The 16,502-nt window shown below is 45.2% G+C and overlaps 1 protein-coding gene across 9 annotated transcripts in view; it reads right to left on the bottom strand.

Annotated features, from left to right (window-relative positions):
* The window catches only part of BIRC6 (baculoviral IAP repeat containing 6), a 275,055-nt gene extending 261,454 nt beyond the window's left edge, over positions 1–13,601 (bottom strand). For all 9 annotated transcript variants that reach the window (XR_008379509.1, XM_053588024.1, XM_053588027.1 and 6 more), the window contains exon 1: positions 12,644–13,601. Coding sequence is in view for 8 of the 9 variants with exons in the window: in XM_053588024.1 (XP_053443999.1) it covers positions 12,644–12,968 (325 nt within the window). In the remaining variant the exon portion in view is untranslated. The remainder of the gene's footprint in view (positions 1–12,643) is intronic.
* Between the last annotated feature and the right edge of the window lie 2,901 nt (positions 13,602–16,502).

Raw genomic sequence — 16,502 nt, 5'->3', positions numbered from 1 at the left:
AGTGCTACAGTTTACAAAGAATCTCTATATTCATCATCTTATCAAATGACAAAGTCTGGGCAAGTATGATTAGCCCAGTTTAAAGATGGTGACTCAGAGAAGCATCCTGCCAAAGGTCCTCGTTTTGTGAGGCCATGAGCAGTAAAACGCACATGAACACTCCCTTTATCTCCCCACTGTTCTTACATATCACATTGCAGAAATCTATTATTGTTTTATGTTCTATCTATAGGTATAGCCAACATTACTAAGGACAGAGTACCAGAAACTTAAGAATAATTACAACTAGCGATTTCCAGTTTATTTTTCTTTTTTACTCTGCATTTCAATAGATGCAAAGAGATTCCCAGTTTCAAAAAGACATAATATATCCACATTTATCTCTGCTCCCTCTCAAGCTCCTACTGGACAATAGGAAATAAAGGTGTTAAACAAATCCATAAAGACAAAAAGAACAAGAGAGGAGATAACAGCAACAAAATGTTTGAAGCTCAAAGCCAAATGGAATAGTATTAACTAACTTGTTCCCTCTCTTCCTCCAAAATCCCAAAGCTAAGCTATCAGAGAGAAAAGCCCAAACCGTATTTCCTTTTTTTTTTTCTTTTTCTTTTTAAGACAGAGTTTCACTTTATCACCCTTGGTAGAGTGCTGTTGCCATCACAGCTCACAGCAACCTCTAACTCCTGAGCTTAGGTGATTCTCTTGTTTCAGCTTCCTGAGTAGCTGGAACTATAGGGGCCCGCCACAAGGCCCAGCTATTTTCTGTTGCAGTTTAGCCGGGGCAGGGTTCGAACCCGCCACCCTCGGTATATGGGGCTGGCACCCTACCCACTTAGCCACAGGCACAGCCTTTCTTTTTTTGAGACAGAGCCTCAAGCTGTAGCCCTGGGTAGCTGTGACATAGCTCACAACAACCTCCAACTCTTGGGCTTAAGCGATTCTCTTGCCTCAGCCTCCCAAGTAGCTGGGACTCCAGGCAGCCACCACAACACCCGACTACTTTTTGGTAGCACACCTGGGCCAGGTTCGAACTGGCCACCCTAGGTCTACGTGGCCAGTGCTCTTGCCCACTGAGCTACGGGTGCTGCCCAATTATAGTATTTTTCAAATATATAGATCAAAAAGGTCTAAAAAAACCATTAGCTTTCTGCAATATTTTCTCAATTAGTTAATATTACAACAGAGCTCATATCATAATAGGGCCCTAATTCTTTGCCTTAAACAGGAAGTTACTATACCTAAAACTATGGAAATCAGAGCCTCCAGGAGGGCCACGTCCACGATCCTAGGCTCTCTCCCCACTCCCTTCCTCATGCTTTACCTGCACACTAACACCAAGTTGCTTATAAGAAATACTACCTACTACATTTCATGCATCTACTGTTGCTCATGCTGTTCCCTCTTCTAACTCCTTATCCTTTGAGTCTCAGCTGAAACAACACCTCCCTTTTTTTTTTTTTTTTTTTTTTTTGAGACAAGTTTCACCCTCGGTAGAGTGCCATGGTGTCATAGCTCTCAGCAACCTTAAAGTCTTGGGCTCAAGCAACTCTCTTGCCCAGCCAGGACTGGGACTACAGGCACCTGCCACAATGCCCAGCTATTTTTTGTTGCAGTTGTCATTGTTGTTTAGCTGGCTCAGGCCAGGTTCAAACCTGTCAACTTTGGTGTATGTGGCTGGCACCGTAACCACTACACTACGGGCGCCAAGCCAATACCTCTTTTCTTTCTTTCTTTCTTTTTTTTTTTTGTAGAGACAGAGTCTCACTTTACCGCCCTCAGTAGAATGCCGTGGCATCACACGGCTCACAGCAACCTCCAGCTCTTGGGCTTAGGAGATTCCCTTGCCTCAGCCTCCGGAGCAGCTGGGACTACCGGCACCCGCCACAACAACCAGCTATTTTTTTGCTGCAGTTTGGCCGGGGCCGGGTTTGAACCTGCTACCCTCGGTATATGGGAATGGTGCCCTACTCATTGAGCCACAGGTGCCACCCATACCTCTTTTCTTTAGAGACAGGCTTTCCCTCTGCTGCCCAGACTGGAGTACAGTGGTAGTAAGATCACAGCTCACTGCTGCTTCCAACTCCTGGCCCCAAGCTATCCTCCCACTTTGGCCTCTCTAAGCGCTGGGATTGCAGGCATGAGCCACCATACCTGGCTTGGCATCACCTGTTTTAGGAAGCTTTCCAAAGTGGACTAGTAAATGGGGTGGGAGGAGGTTCAAATGTATCCTTTTATCTGCATATGACAAACACTTGTTGAAATGCACTATACATTAATAATTTAAAACATCAAAACAGGCTCGGTGCCTGTAGCTCAGCGGCTAGGGCGCCAGCCACATAGACCTGAGCTGGGAGGTTTGAATCCAGCATTGGCCTGCCAAACAACAATGACAACTACAACCAAAAAATAGCTGGGCATTGTAGCAGGCGCCTGTAGTCACAGCTACTCAGGAGGATGAGGCAAGAGACTTGCTAAGCCCAAGAGTTTGAAGTTGCTGTGAGCTGTGATGCCAAAACACTCTACCATGGGCAACATAGTGAGACTCTCTCAAAAATAAATAAATAAATAAAACGTCAAAACAAAAAGTAACATTTACTGAGTGATTATGAAACATCAAGCAGTATTCGACATCTATCAGTTTATTTAATCTTTCCAATAAGCATCTTGCCTTAGGTCACAGATAAATGGCCAGAGACTGGAACTGTTCAGTCTGGCTCCAGAGCTAATATCCCTAACCACTAGACTGAGCTTTCTCTACAAATAAAATGCTTTCCAAATTTGTATTCCCAAATCTTCAAGCTTCAAATCTGAACTTCCAAATGCCTTCCATCCACCTCTAGTTATCTTTCAAGAACCTCAAAATCAACGCAACTGAAATCACTATCTCCCTCTCTCTTCACAGCCTTCCCTCACGAAAGCTAGTTACCACATCTTCTTGTGTTGTCTGTCAGGGTTAACAAACACCAATCCTCCAAGTTACCCAAAGCAGGAACCTAAGGATAATTTTCACCTTGTCAATTTCTCTCATCCCTGGCACTCACCAAATTACACTGTTCCTTCCTACCAACCTAACCTACATTAGGCTCTCATCGTTTCTGACAACTGGGCACTACCATCAAATCATCCTAAACACAGCTTCCATCATGCCTTACCCTACACTCACTCCCTAGTACTGACATCAAGTCCAAACTTCTTAAAAGATGATACTACGCTTTTGTTTATGCCTATGTCTCAATTTCAACTATAACCATCCTGCAGGCACGCTAAATGCCAACCCCTAGCTACCAAAAAAAAAAAAAATTTCTTTTCTGTTCCTTGAATTCACCATATTTCTGAAGACCAACCTGCCTCTGCACAAGAAAGTACTATGACTTGTAATAATCATCCCTGTAACAGTTCTTTCCCACCATCTCTATCTTTCAAGGGATCACAAATTCTCCCTTCTGTGAGAAGCTTTCTCTACTTCCGAGTTTGAATTCATTCCTCTGTATTCACACAGCTTTATGCACAAATATATTACAGTACTTGTGACATTATGCTAAAATGGCTTCCCTAAAAAGTGTCACCCAGCATACAGCAGCAAAATGTCACCTTAACTATTTTTATTCTACATGTCTAGCATGCATTCAATAAATGCCCGAATACCAATAAAACAGCTCTTCATATCACCTTCCTCTTTTAATAATTTTATGTCCAGGGGAGGCGCCTGTGGCTCAAGGAGTAAGGCGCCGGTCCCATATGCCGGAGGTGGCGGGTTCAAACCCAGCCCCGGCCAAAAACCACAAAAAAAAAAAAAAAAAAAAAATTTATGTCCAAAATCAATTAACATAAATCTCTTGTACAAAAATATAAAAATTACTGCTCTTGTCATTTACATTTATTACAGTTCACCCTGCTGCATTCCCACAAAGACAACTAGAAGATATTACCACAATTTCAATACAATACCTGTAGCAAAAACAACTACTGCAATCAGTAACCTTTTAATTGGCCACTGTTACCACAAGAATTTAAAACAAAAACAAGAAACAAATAGGCCTGAGGCCTGTAATCCCAGCACTCCGGGAGGCCAAGGCTGTGCTTGGGAGTTGGAGACCAGCTGAGCTAGAGCAAGACACAGCTTCTACAAAATCAAGACCAGCCAGAGTAGAGCCAGACTCCAGCTCTAAAAATAGCTGGGTGTTGTGGCAGGCGCCTGTAGTCCCAGCTACCAGAGAGGGTGAGGCAAGGGAATCTCTTAAGCCCAAGAATTTGAGGTTGCTGTGAGCTGTGACATCACAGCACTCTGCCAAGGATGACATAGTGAGATTCTCTCAAAAAAAAAAAAAAATTGTTACATAAATAAGTATCTTTTTTTTGAGACAGAGCCTCAAGCTGTTGCCCTGGGTAGAGTGCCGTGATCACAGCTCACAGCAACCTCCAACTCCTGGGTTCAAGCGAGTCTCCTACCTCCGCCTCCCAAGTAGCTAGGACTACAGGCACCTGCCACAATGCCTGGCTATTTTTTTTTTTGGTTGCAGCTATCGTTGTTTGGCGGGGCTGGGCTGGATTCAGGTGTATGTGGCTGGCACCTTAGCCGCTTGAGCCACAGGTGCCGAATCAATAAGACAATATCTTAATAATACCTTATTATTATTATTACCTTCCCATAGAGCAAAAGCTAGAAGGGTTCTGTAGGATAGTGGAAAGTGCTAAGTTAGAAAAAAATACTTAGGCAGTTCAAGTTTCGGGTTAACTTCAAAAGAAAAGAGAATATCAAAAAGTGTTAAGAAGGGCAGCTCCTGTGGCTCAGTGAGTAGGGCGCCGGCCCCATACACTGAGGGTGGTGGGTTCAAACTCGGCCCCAGCCAAATTGCAACAAAAAAATAGCCGGGTGTTGTGGTGGGCGCCTGTAGTCCCAGCTACTCAGGAGGCTGAGGCAAGAGAATCGCCTAAGCCCAAGAGCTGGGGGTTGCTGTGAGCTGTGATACCCAGGCACTCTACCAAGGACAACAAGATGAAACCCTGTCTCTAAAAAAAAAAAAGCATTAAGGAGTCAGATGCAGTGCCTCACAGTTATAATCCTAGCACTCTGGGAGGCTAAGGCAGGAGGATCCCTTTGAGGAGTTCAAGACCAGCCTGAGCAAGAATGAGACTCCATCTCTACTAAAAAGAGAAAAAAATTAGCTAGCTGTGGTGATACATGCCTGTAGTCCTAGCTACTCTGAGGCTGAAGCAGGAGGATTGCCTAAACGCAGGAGTTTGAGGTTGCTGTGAGCTACATTGATACCACAGCACTCTAGCCTGGGCAACAAAGTTAGACTCTGCATAACCCCACCCAAAGAAAAAAGAAACAGCTTTAAGGGGAAAAAAAAAAAAGACAAGATTTTTACAAGAAACTGTAAGTAGGCTGGAACTTATTTTGAGCACTTGTTTGGTTCATACACTGTTCTCAACACTTCATGTGCATCAATACTTAATCCTCACTATTAGTACAATTATCATCCCCATTTTGCAAACAGGGAAAATGGGACAGAAATGTTAAGTAATTTACTGAAGGTTACATAGTTGTTTAAAAAATAAAATAGAAATAAAAAAAACAGAAACTGGGATCTTAAACCAAACCATCTGTCTCTAGAACCAAAGCTCCTTTCTCTTATGCTATATTACATGAAGAAACAATAGCTACAGAGAGGGACATATCTAGTAATATTAACAGGATGGTCAAGTGGTGTGTAGCTTCTCTGACTTTTAAAACCCAAAGTCCCTATAATCCTAGCACTCTGGGAGGCCAAGGCAGGAGGTGAGCTCAGGAGTTGGAGACCAGTCTGAGCTAGAGCAAGACCCCATCTCTAAAAAAAAAAGACAGCCAGGTGTTGTGACAGGTGCCTATAGTCCCAGCTACTCAGGAGCCTGAAGCAAGAGGACTGCTTGAACCCAAGAGTTTGAGGTTGCTGTGAGCTATGACACCATAGTACTCTACAGAGGGTAACAAAGTGAGACTCCAAATAAATAAATAAAACCCCAAGTCAGCAAATAAACAAAAAAAGGCAAATGAGAGCATGAAAAGATGCTCAACAGCCTATGTTGTTAGGAAATCACAAATTAAAACAAGGAGATATCAGTACACACCTCGTAGAATAGCCAAAATCCAAAACATCACCAAATACTAGTGAGGATATGGAGCACAACTCTTTTTTTTTTTTTTTTTTGTAGAGACAGAGTTTCACTTTATGGCCCTCGGTAGAGTGCCGTGGCCTCACACAGCTCACAGCAACCTCCAACTCCTAGGCTTAAGCGATACTCTTGCCTCAGCCTCCGGAGTAGCTGGGACTACAGGTGCTCACCACAACGCCCGGCTATTTTTTTGTTGCAGTTTGGCCAGAGCAGGGTTTGAACCCGCCACCCTTGGTATATGGGGCTGGCGCCTTACCGACTGAGCCACAGGCGCCGCCCAGAGCACAACTCTTATGCTTTGCTGGTAGGAATGCAAAAGGGTGCAAACACCAGGGATGACAGTGTGGTAGTTTGTTACAAAAATAAACATACTCTTACCACACAATCCAGCAATGCAGCTCCTTACTATGTACCCAAACGTCTTGAAAACTTACGTCCACACAAAAATCTGTACACATCTGTGTACAGACCTGGAAGCCAGCAAGGTGTTCTTCATTGTGTAAATAGACAAATAAATGGTAGTACAACCAGAAAATAGAATATTATTTAGCAATAAAAAGAAATAAGCTATCAAGCCATAAAAAGATGCATAGAGTTCAAGACCAGCATGGACAACACAAGACCTCATCTCTACAAAAAAAATTTGTAATTATTCCTGCACAGTGACATACACCTGTAGTCCTAGCTACTCAGGAAGCTGAGGCAGATAGATCACTTGAGCCTAGAAGTTTGAGGTTACAGTGAGCTATTACCACACCACTGCATTCCAGCCTGGGTAAGAGAGCAAAATCCTGATTCTAAAGAAAAAAAAAAAAAGGAAAAGAAATTTATTTTTTGGAAATAGAGTCTCACTTTGTTACCCTCAGTAGAGTGCCATGGCATCATACCTCACAACAACCTCAAATTCTTGGGCTCCAGTGATCCCCTTGTCACAGCCTCCCCAGTAGTTGAGACTACAGGCACCCGCCACAACATGTGGCTATTCTAAAAGACAGAGTATGGCTCTGGCTAGTCTCAAACTCAAGTGCTGAGGCAACTACACACCTTGGCCTCCCAGAGTGCTAGGATTACAGGTGTAAGCCACCACGCCCAGCCTGAAAAATCTTAAATGCATACTAATAAATGAAAAATGTCAATCAAAAAGTCTACATATGGGGTGGTGCCTGTGGCTCTAAGGCACCGGCCCCATATGCTGGAGGTGGTGAGTTTGAACCCAGCCCTGGCCAAAAACTGCAAAAAAAAAAAGTCTACATATGATTCCAACATATTAGTCTACAAAAAGTCTATATATATGATTCCAACTATGACATTCTGAAAAAGACAAAACTAAGAAGAATACAGTAAAAAGATCAATGTTTCCTAGGGAGGTGACAGGGGGAGAGGATGGGAAGAAAGGGGGATGAAGGGAGGGCAGAGGATTTTTAGGGCAGTGAAACAATTGAGTATGATACTACAATGGTGGATACATCTCATACATTTGTCCAAAATCACAAACATACAAAAAACCAACAGTGAACCCTAATGAGTGAAAATGTTTGTTAACGCAGGTTCACCAATGGTAACAAACATACCTTTCTAGTTCAGGAGATTGACAGTGGGGGAGGCTATGTGAGTGTAGTGGCAGAGGATATATACTATAAGAACTCTCTGTACTTTCTGTCCAATTTTACTGTGGATCTATTTTTTTTTCTTTGAGGCAGTCTCACTATGTTGCCCTCAGCAGAGTGCCATGGCACCACTGCTCACAGCAACCTCAAAACTCTTGGGCTTTTTAGTGATTCTCTTGCCTCACCCTTCAAAGTAGCTGGGACTACAGGCGTCCACCACAACACCCAGCTATTTTTTTGTTGCAGTTGTCATTGTTGTTTAGCAGGCCCAGGCTGGGCTCGAACCCACCAGCCTTGGTGTATGTGACTGGCGCCCTACTCACTGAGATATGGGCGCCAAGCCATAAAGTCCTTTTTTTTTTTTTTTTTTTGCACCTCTGGTATATGGAGCAGACGTCCTACTCCTTGACTCACAGGCACAGCCCTAAAGTCTATATATATATATGTTTTTTTGTAGAGACAGAGTCTCACTTTATCACCCTCAGTAGAGTGCTGTACCATCACAGCTCACAGCAACCTCCAAACCCTGGGCTTAGGCGATTCTCTTACCTCAGCTCCCAAGTAGCTGGGACCACAGGCGCCCGCCACAACGCCCAGCTATTTTTTTGTTGCAGTTTGGCCAGGGCTGGGTTCGAACCCACCACCCTTGGTATATGGGGCCAGTGCCCTACTGACTAAGCCATGGGCACTGCCCTAAAGTCTATTTTTTTTTTTCAAGTCAAGAAATGTGTTTAGGCTCGGGGCCTGTAGCTCAAGCAGCAAAGGCCACATACTCCAGAGCTGGTGGGTTCAAATCCAGCCTGGGCCTGTCCAACAATGATGACAACTACAACCAAAACATAGCCAGGCATTATGGTGGGTGCCTATAGTCACAGCTAATTGTAAGGCTGAGGCAAAAGATCGCTTAAGCCCAGGAGTTTGAAGTTGCTGTGAGCTGTGATGCCACAGCACTCTACCAAGGGCAACAGCTTGAAGCTCTGTCTCAAAAAAAATAAAAGTATTTAGCAATTAGTATGTAAGGAAGCATCCATTTAACACAGTCATCAGGATACACTCATCAAATCAAAAATACCTAATGCTAAGTGTGATAGCGCATGTCTATAATCCTAGCACTTTGGGAGACCACGCTGGGAGAATCACTGAAGCCCAGAAGTTCAAGACAAGCCTGGACATCACAGCAAAACCCCAACTCTAAAAAAAAAAAAAAAGTAAAAATAAGTGGGCAAGGTGGTCCGCACGTGTAGCCCCAACTACTCCAGAGGCTGACACAGGAGAATCACATGAGCCTCGGGCCACTGCACTGTAGCCTGGGTTACAGAGTAAGACCCTCACTTAAAGAAAAAAAATCTGAGTTAACATTTTGTACTAGGTATCCTGGTGAGGGGATACAAGCAAGTAGACAAAGTATGCACCCCTGCCCCAAGAAGCTTGAAATAATGAGACAGACCTCATATTTTACAAAAAGGTAAATAAAATGGAATTTAAATAGTTCAAGACAGCAGAAAGCACACTAAAAAAAGCAAGCTGCCAAATTACTAAAATGGATATTAATAGAACAATGCGTACTTAGCATCTCGGTCATTTCCGGCTAAGGGGATCAGGAAATTAAGATGCGCTCTAGGTCTTGAAAAATAGGTGAGATTTGTCTAAATGACTAGAGGGAATTGGTACATTCTGAGGAAGAAAAAAACAACTGTAGATAGGAAAGAAAATTAAATGGACCAGTTTCACAGAACAAAATAGAGAGAAGACTAAAGATTGGTGGAGGCCAGATCATGAGGTCACTGAATGCCAAGCCAAGGAATCAGCTCAGAACCTCAGAAATCTTAACTCTTACTGACAGAGAGCAAAATACTTGCCTTCCCAGTGTAGGTTCTGATAGCTCTCAATCTAGTGAAAATGTATTTATAAACACTGTACATCAGGTACAGATAATTTGAAGACATATACTAGAAGACATAGTTAAAAATTCACTATTTCTGCCACCCAGTTGAACACATGTGGTATGTATATGAGTATGTTTCCATTCTTCAATTTCCAATCCACACTACGGGCAACCCATAACCCTATAAACTGAACCCCATGTATCCATAAGGCATACTACTCTATCACCCAATAAAATTCAATAGTTACCTGACTATTTCCTCGGACAATGGCATCTTTCCTCTGGGATAGAACCGAAGATGGCTCAGTGCCCATGAATTGGAAAGAGGGATTATGTTAGGACTGGCACCTTCTCCCTACCCTATTTATAGGACTGTCACCCTCTATTAACCATTAAAAGCAAACCGATATAAAATGCAGCATTCCCTCCCCCACTCTGAATAGATTAATAGATTACATACACAGGACTCTATACCACCTCTGGTAATTATTATTAATAATAAACTTCAGTTCTCGAACATTATAGCATTTTGAAATGTAGCCATTGTTACCTTCAATTTTTTTCTGTACTTTATTCTATTTGCCATAGACTCTTCCACATATTTTTATCCACATACTCTCTCTTCCTGCACGGACACCTGCAACTGCACCCCATCTCATCCTTTTCTAATAACAAATGCCCAAACATACCCCAACTAAGTTATCCCAAATCAGTGCTGTTTGATGAATCTACCTGTACATTCACAACAGGCACCTAAAATCCTCCTCTTTAATAATCTACCACTAGAGTGAATATTTTCTTTTCTTCCAGGTGCAAGCACAGAAACATATGTCCAATTTCTCCAACCATTTTAACACTGATAGACATAATTGTTCTAAAACATGGCCCCAACAAAAAATATCAACCCATGAAATTCCTTATATCCAAAACATTTGAATGTTTTTGCTAATGACTTCCTGTAGATATCCTAGTACGTATACTCTGATATTACCTTTTTTTGTAGAGACAAGAGTCTCACTTTATGGCCCTCGGTAGAGTGCCGTGGTCTCACACGGCTCACAGCAACCTCCAACTCCTGGGCTTAAGCAATTCTCTTGCCTCAGCCTCCAGAGAAGCTGGGACTACAGGCGCCCGCCACAACGCCCGGCTATTTTTTGGTTGCAGTTTGGCCGGGGCCGGGTTTGAACCCGCCACCCTCGGTATATGGGGCCCGCGCCTTACCGACTGAGCCACAGGCACCGCCCCCTCTGATATTACTTATTTCAAGTTAAAAGCCATAAAAAGCATTATCAAGTATTGAAGATACAAACATACACTAAAAAGTACAGACATGTATGAAAATGGTAAAACCAAATTAAGAACACTGCTTATGAAGGAGAGAGCGTTGAAGAAACGCAATCTAGGAGAGTCACAAAGGAGGTTCAACTCCAATTGTAATGCTTTATTTCTTAAGCTGAGATGGGGTTGTTCACTGCAATTATTCTTTACGCTTTTTCATATTTTAAATACTTTTAAATGCGTTTTAAAAAGAAAGATATCCAAGTACTAAGGAGTATCTTCCTCTTACACACAGTGACAAGCTATTACTTCCAAGCTGTAGTCACTGATGAATGATACATGTAGGCTGCCCCTCTTGTCTTTTACCTAAGCCAAAAAAAGAAAAAATTACAAACCTACCACCCAAAACTTCTCTTAGATACAGCTCTTACATATATCCCAGGTTTATACTCTATAACTAGACACAATCTAGTTCTTTCACAATTCTCACATAAATAATTAACATCTCTAATTTCATCTTTGTATCCCCAAATTGCCATTTAGTCTTATGAATAACTTATTACTCACACAGTAAACTTGTATTTGTCTATGTTAATGTTAAAATACAGGTAAAATAGACCACATACTACTTCCACTTAGCTAAATGCAGACAGTTTAACTCATTCATAAACTTTCCAATTTTAATCTATAATACCCAAATTAAGTCACTCATAGTTTAACCACAAATGAACTGTCACCTCAGTCAAATGTAACTTTGCCAGGTCAGTTCCAAAACAGCAGTCCATCCCCTGAGCGTCCATTCACATTCTAAAAGTTCCATACCTGGACCAAAGTTTACACCACCCAGAAATGCTCCCTTCCAATGGTGACATTCAGATGTACCACCCAAATCCAAATTTTCGGCTCGCTTTGGTAAAACAAACGAGGAGGGCCTGAAATTTTACCCAAATACAAACCCAAAGGCGTTTCTATTTCGTATACTGCAGGTCCTGAATTTTTCATCACAGGCAGGTGTAAGTTTGAAGCCCCGAGCGAGGGGACCAAATTTAATCTCTGGCCTCCGCAGAGTCCTACAGTGGTCGACCGAACAGTTCAGGCAGCTGGCCCGCCTACTTCCCTCCCCACCCCCACTCCAGGCCCACCCCACCCCCACCCCGGGCGCGAAGCCCGCGGTCGGTCCCCGCACCTGCGGGACCTACGAACAGCAGACCGGCTCCTTCTCTCCAAGGTAGGGCTTGGATGCCCGCTCAGACGCTTCCTGCCCCTTGCCTCCGGCTACTGGCCTCTCCCGCCCGGGTCCTCCCTTCAAGCCCTTCGCTCTCGGATCCAGCAGAGCGCGGTACAGACACCTCCAGGACCTACCGGGGGCCTCGCCTTCTCCACTGCCGATCTCCGAGGCCTCCTTACCTATTCCGGAGGTATAAGCCAAGACCGGACGCTCGAGGCCCGAAAGGCAACTCCTACCACTGCCTGACTCGCCGGTCTTTCCTTCCCAGCAGCAGCCACCGAAAAAGCCAAGTCCTACGGCCCTCCTCCATCAGTTTCCGGGCCTCCCTTCCCGGACAGGCCCGAGCCCCCAGCCCTGCCCTCCCGCTACCCCGCTTCCCTTCCTCCGGAGCCCAAGCCCCGGGGCTGGGCGGCTTCCTGCCCCGGCATCCCGCCGGCCCGGCTCCTCCCGCGGCGGGCCCGGCCCCCACCCGGCGTGCGGCGCCCTCACCGCTGAGCGCCGAGGCCTGTAGGGTGGCCCCCGAGGTGCCGTCGATGACTTTGATGGTCCCGCGGCTGGTGACGGCCAGGATGGCGTTGAGCGCCGGGTGGTAGGAGAGACTGTGCAGCCCGTCGGCGTCGCAGCGCATGCAGCCGTCCCGCAGCACCAGCCACTCCGAGACCCCGACTGCCCCCGCCCCCGCCGCGGAGGAGCAGCCCGGGCCCGAGGCCGCCGCAGCCGCAGCCGCCATCTTCCGGCCTGCGCTCAGCACAATCACACTGGGAAGCGGCTCAGTGACAGTCCCGGGAGGTGCAGCACCACCGCCAGTCACCATCCGGGGCCAGGGGGCAAGCAGAGCGCGTTAGCCGGAAGTGAAGTCAGGCGCCCGCACGCACGCGGCACGTCGGCCGCCCGGCCGGAGGGGCCGAAGTCGGAGGCGGCTGCTGTGGAGAGGGAGAAGGACCGAAAGAGGCGGGACCCGGGGCGGGGGCGGGGGGACATGCGCGGGAGGGCTCGCGCGTGCCACGCGCCGCTGGGCGAGCCCGCTCGGCGTTCGCAACGTCCCGGTTTCTTCCTGCGAGCCTCGGGGTGGTGGCTGCTGCGTCCGCCCGGCTCTCCAGCTCCTCGCAGGAGGAGGAGGGCCTTGGTCTCCGCGTAGCTCCGCTCAGCTGGGGCTCCCTCGCGTGCCACCCGGCTGGTACACCCGGAGGCCCTTGGCAGAGGTTCCAGCTGTGCCTTGACCGTTCCCAGTGCAGCTGTTTGGCGGTGGCCAAAAGCAGACTTCTGGGTCCCGGCCCCGGCTCTGCTCTGAGAATAAGCAGCCTGAGAAGCCTTTCATTGGACTTCAGGGAGCCAAAAGACCCTCCCAAGCCCGTGCCTTTTACAACGCCTCCTGTCCCCAGCCCCAAATCTTTTTGTTGAACAAGAGTACCAAATAAGACGGTGCTGGAGACATAATTAAACTTAGTTTCCCTATTCACATTGCAAACATCCTGGGTTAAGGTGAATCGTTGGCGGGGCGAGGGGGCTTGTCTGTGTGTTGAAGGACTAGAAAAGTTTCGAGTTACAATATTAATCATCTCCCTTTGGAAAATAACTTTTTCCATTTTTTTGTTTTGAAATCATTTTACGGATGGTTAAAAATATATGGTCTAGCTCTCCAAAATCCATGATACTTTATGAGAAAAACGTTGGATAAACACAAATTGAAAGACATTTTATAACATATCTGACTACTGCTGCACAAGAGTAGTACAGATCCAACTTACCCTTCACCCAGTTTCCTCCAACATATACTACATAATTTTAGTACACTATCAAAGCAGAGATTTGACATTTGTACAATATGTGTATAGTATTTTTTTATCACATGTAGATTCATGCCCCATAATTAGGATGCAGAAGTGTATGTTCTGTGCTTTGGAATTACATTATCTACACATAGTTTCCTCTTCCTTTAAACCTAATCACTAAAGAGCTGTTATAAGGATTAAGAATCATTTGTAAAATGTGTAGAGTAGCATTAGACATACTAGGTGCGCAGTAAAAATTATGAAAGTTAATTGCCTTCTCAGACTTCCTTCAGGGAATCTTCATGGATTACATCAACTATATCTTAAAATATTGCAATGAGGTCTTGCAGTAAGGGAGAGAGATTAAGCTTAACTCTGAATACAGCATAGGCAAGTGGCAATTTTGAGCCAAGGAGCAGTGTGCAGGGTCAGTGGATGGAAAATTACTAAGCGGGAACATCCAGGATAAAAGGGATTCTGGCTAAATCAACCTAACAGAATTCCTAACAAGATTCCAAGACAAGCCAGGATGGTGAGAGGTCACCTGAGTGTTGGTAGAGGAAGAGGAACCTGATCCAATAGGAAGGGTAATCAGATATCAAGGATAGGGGTTCTTTGCTAGAACTGGACTTAACAAGGAAGTACACAGATAGGCCTAGCAGGAGATTCAGAAGCCTAACTAAAATTGGCCAAGCAAAGAATCATCTGCCCACCAACCTTTGGCTCTTACCATTCAGGTTATATATAGTTCTATTCCTTTTCTCTGGTCACACCTTTTTAAGTAGCCCCCTCCTCCTGGTCACCACATCATTACTTTCTTTTTTTGGGGGGGGGGGGGGGAGACAGTCTTACTATGTTGCCCTTGGTAGAGTGCCGAGGCATCACAGCTCACAGCAACCTCAAACTCTTGAACTTCAGCGATTCTCTTTCCTCATCCTTCCAAGTAGCTTGGACCATAGGTGCCCACCACAATGCCAGGCTATTTTTTGTTGCAGTTGTCATTGTTGTTTAGCAGGCTGGGGCTTAGTTTGAACCCACCTGCCTCGGTTGTATGTGGCTGGTGCCCTAACCACTGAGCTAGGGGCACGGAGCCTCTTCTTTCTTTTTCTTTTCTTTTTTTTTTTTTTTTAATAGAGACAGAGTCTCACTTTATCGCCCTCAGTAGAGTGCCGTGGCATCACACAGCTCACAGCAACTTCCAATTCCTGGGCTTAGGCGATTCTCTTGCCTCAGCCTCCCGAGTAGCTGAGACTACAGGCGCCCACCACAACGCCCGGCTATTTTTTTGTTGTTGTTGTTTGGCCGGGGCCGGGTTTGAACCCGCCACCCTCGGTATATGGGGCCAGCGCCCTACTCACTGAGCCACAGTCGCCGCCCTGCCTCTTCTTTCTTTTGAACAAAAGAGTCCATTTTCTTGTTGAGATCATCAAGGACCAGCTGAGTCATCTGTTGGGACTTGGTAGTAGAGAAATATATCCTGGATGGTATGAGCCATCAGGTTTTTAATGAGGGGAGTTTAACAAAGATTATTAGTTAGAACAAACTAGAAACTAAGATCCTGGGTCTAGAGCAGTGGTTCTCAACCTTCCTAATGCTGTGACCCTTTAATACAGTTCCTCACGTTGTGGTGACCCCCAACCATAAAATTATTTTCGTTCATGAAGTAGCAAGTAGTTTCGTTCATTAAAGGGTCATGGAATAGGAAGGTTGAGAGAACCATTGGTCTACAGGGTAGCTAGTCAAGATTTCTAGATGCTGACCCTGAGCATCTTCAGTTGGAGTGAGGACAGGCAATGGCAATCTGATTTTCCTGGTTTGCAGCTTGGATATCATAAAGGTCTCGTGTAAAGTCTTATGGTGGTTTCTCCGAAGTTAACAAACTGCCCAGCTTCAGCTTGCAGGACTTCAGGAAACCAGTGATTCCAAGCCATAAGGATGGGAGAAATTCAGAAATATTAATTTGGAGAATCATAACCAGATGTTGAAGGAAACTAGAATAATTCATGATTCAGTCCAGATTACAAGTAGATAATAAAACCTGAAAGAAAACAAACAGGACTAAACTGGGCACCATGGCTCACATTTGTAATCCCAGTACTCTTGAGAGGCCGTGGCTGGTAGATAGCCTGAGCTAAGGAGTTCAACACCAGCCTGAGCAGGAGTGAGACCCCATCTCTACTAAAAATAGAAAAATAAGCCAGGCATTGTGGCAGGTTCCTGTAATCCCAGCTACTTGGGAGGCTGAGGCAAGAGAATCACTGCTTGAGCCATGTAGGTTGTTATGAGCCACAACACCACGGCACTCTACCCAGGGCGACAGAGTAAGACTCTGTCTCAAAAAAAAATCTTAAGTCTCACTAAACTTGGCTTTTTTTTTTTTTGAGACAGAGTCTCACTATCTCGCCGCCCTAGATAGAGTGCCATGGTGTTACAGCTCACGGCAATCTCAAATTTCTGGGCTTACGCAATTCTTTTGCTTCAGCCTCCCAAGTAGCTGGGATTACAGGCGCCCACCAAAATGCCCAGCTATTTTTTGTTGCAGTTGTCATTGTTGTCTAGCTGACCCAGACTGGGTT

This window comes from Nycticebus coucang, chromosome 4 (genome assembly GCF_027406575.1).
Source record: "Nycticebus coucang isolate mNycCou1 chromosome 4, mNycCou1.pri, whole genome shotgun sequence".
Lineage (NCBI taxonomy): Eukaryota > Metazoa > Chordata > Mammalia > Primates > Lorisidae > Nycticebus > Nycticebus coucang.
Note: the sequence above shows the minus strand (reverse complement) of the source record. Positions and strands in the feature narration are given on the sequence as shown.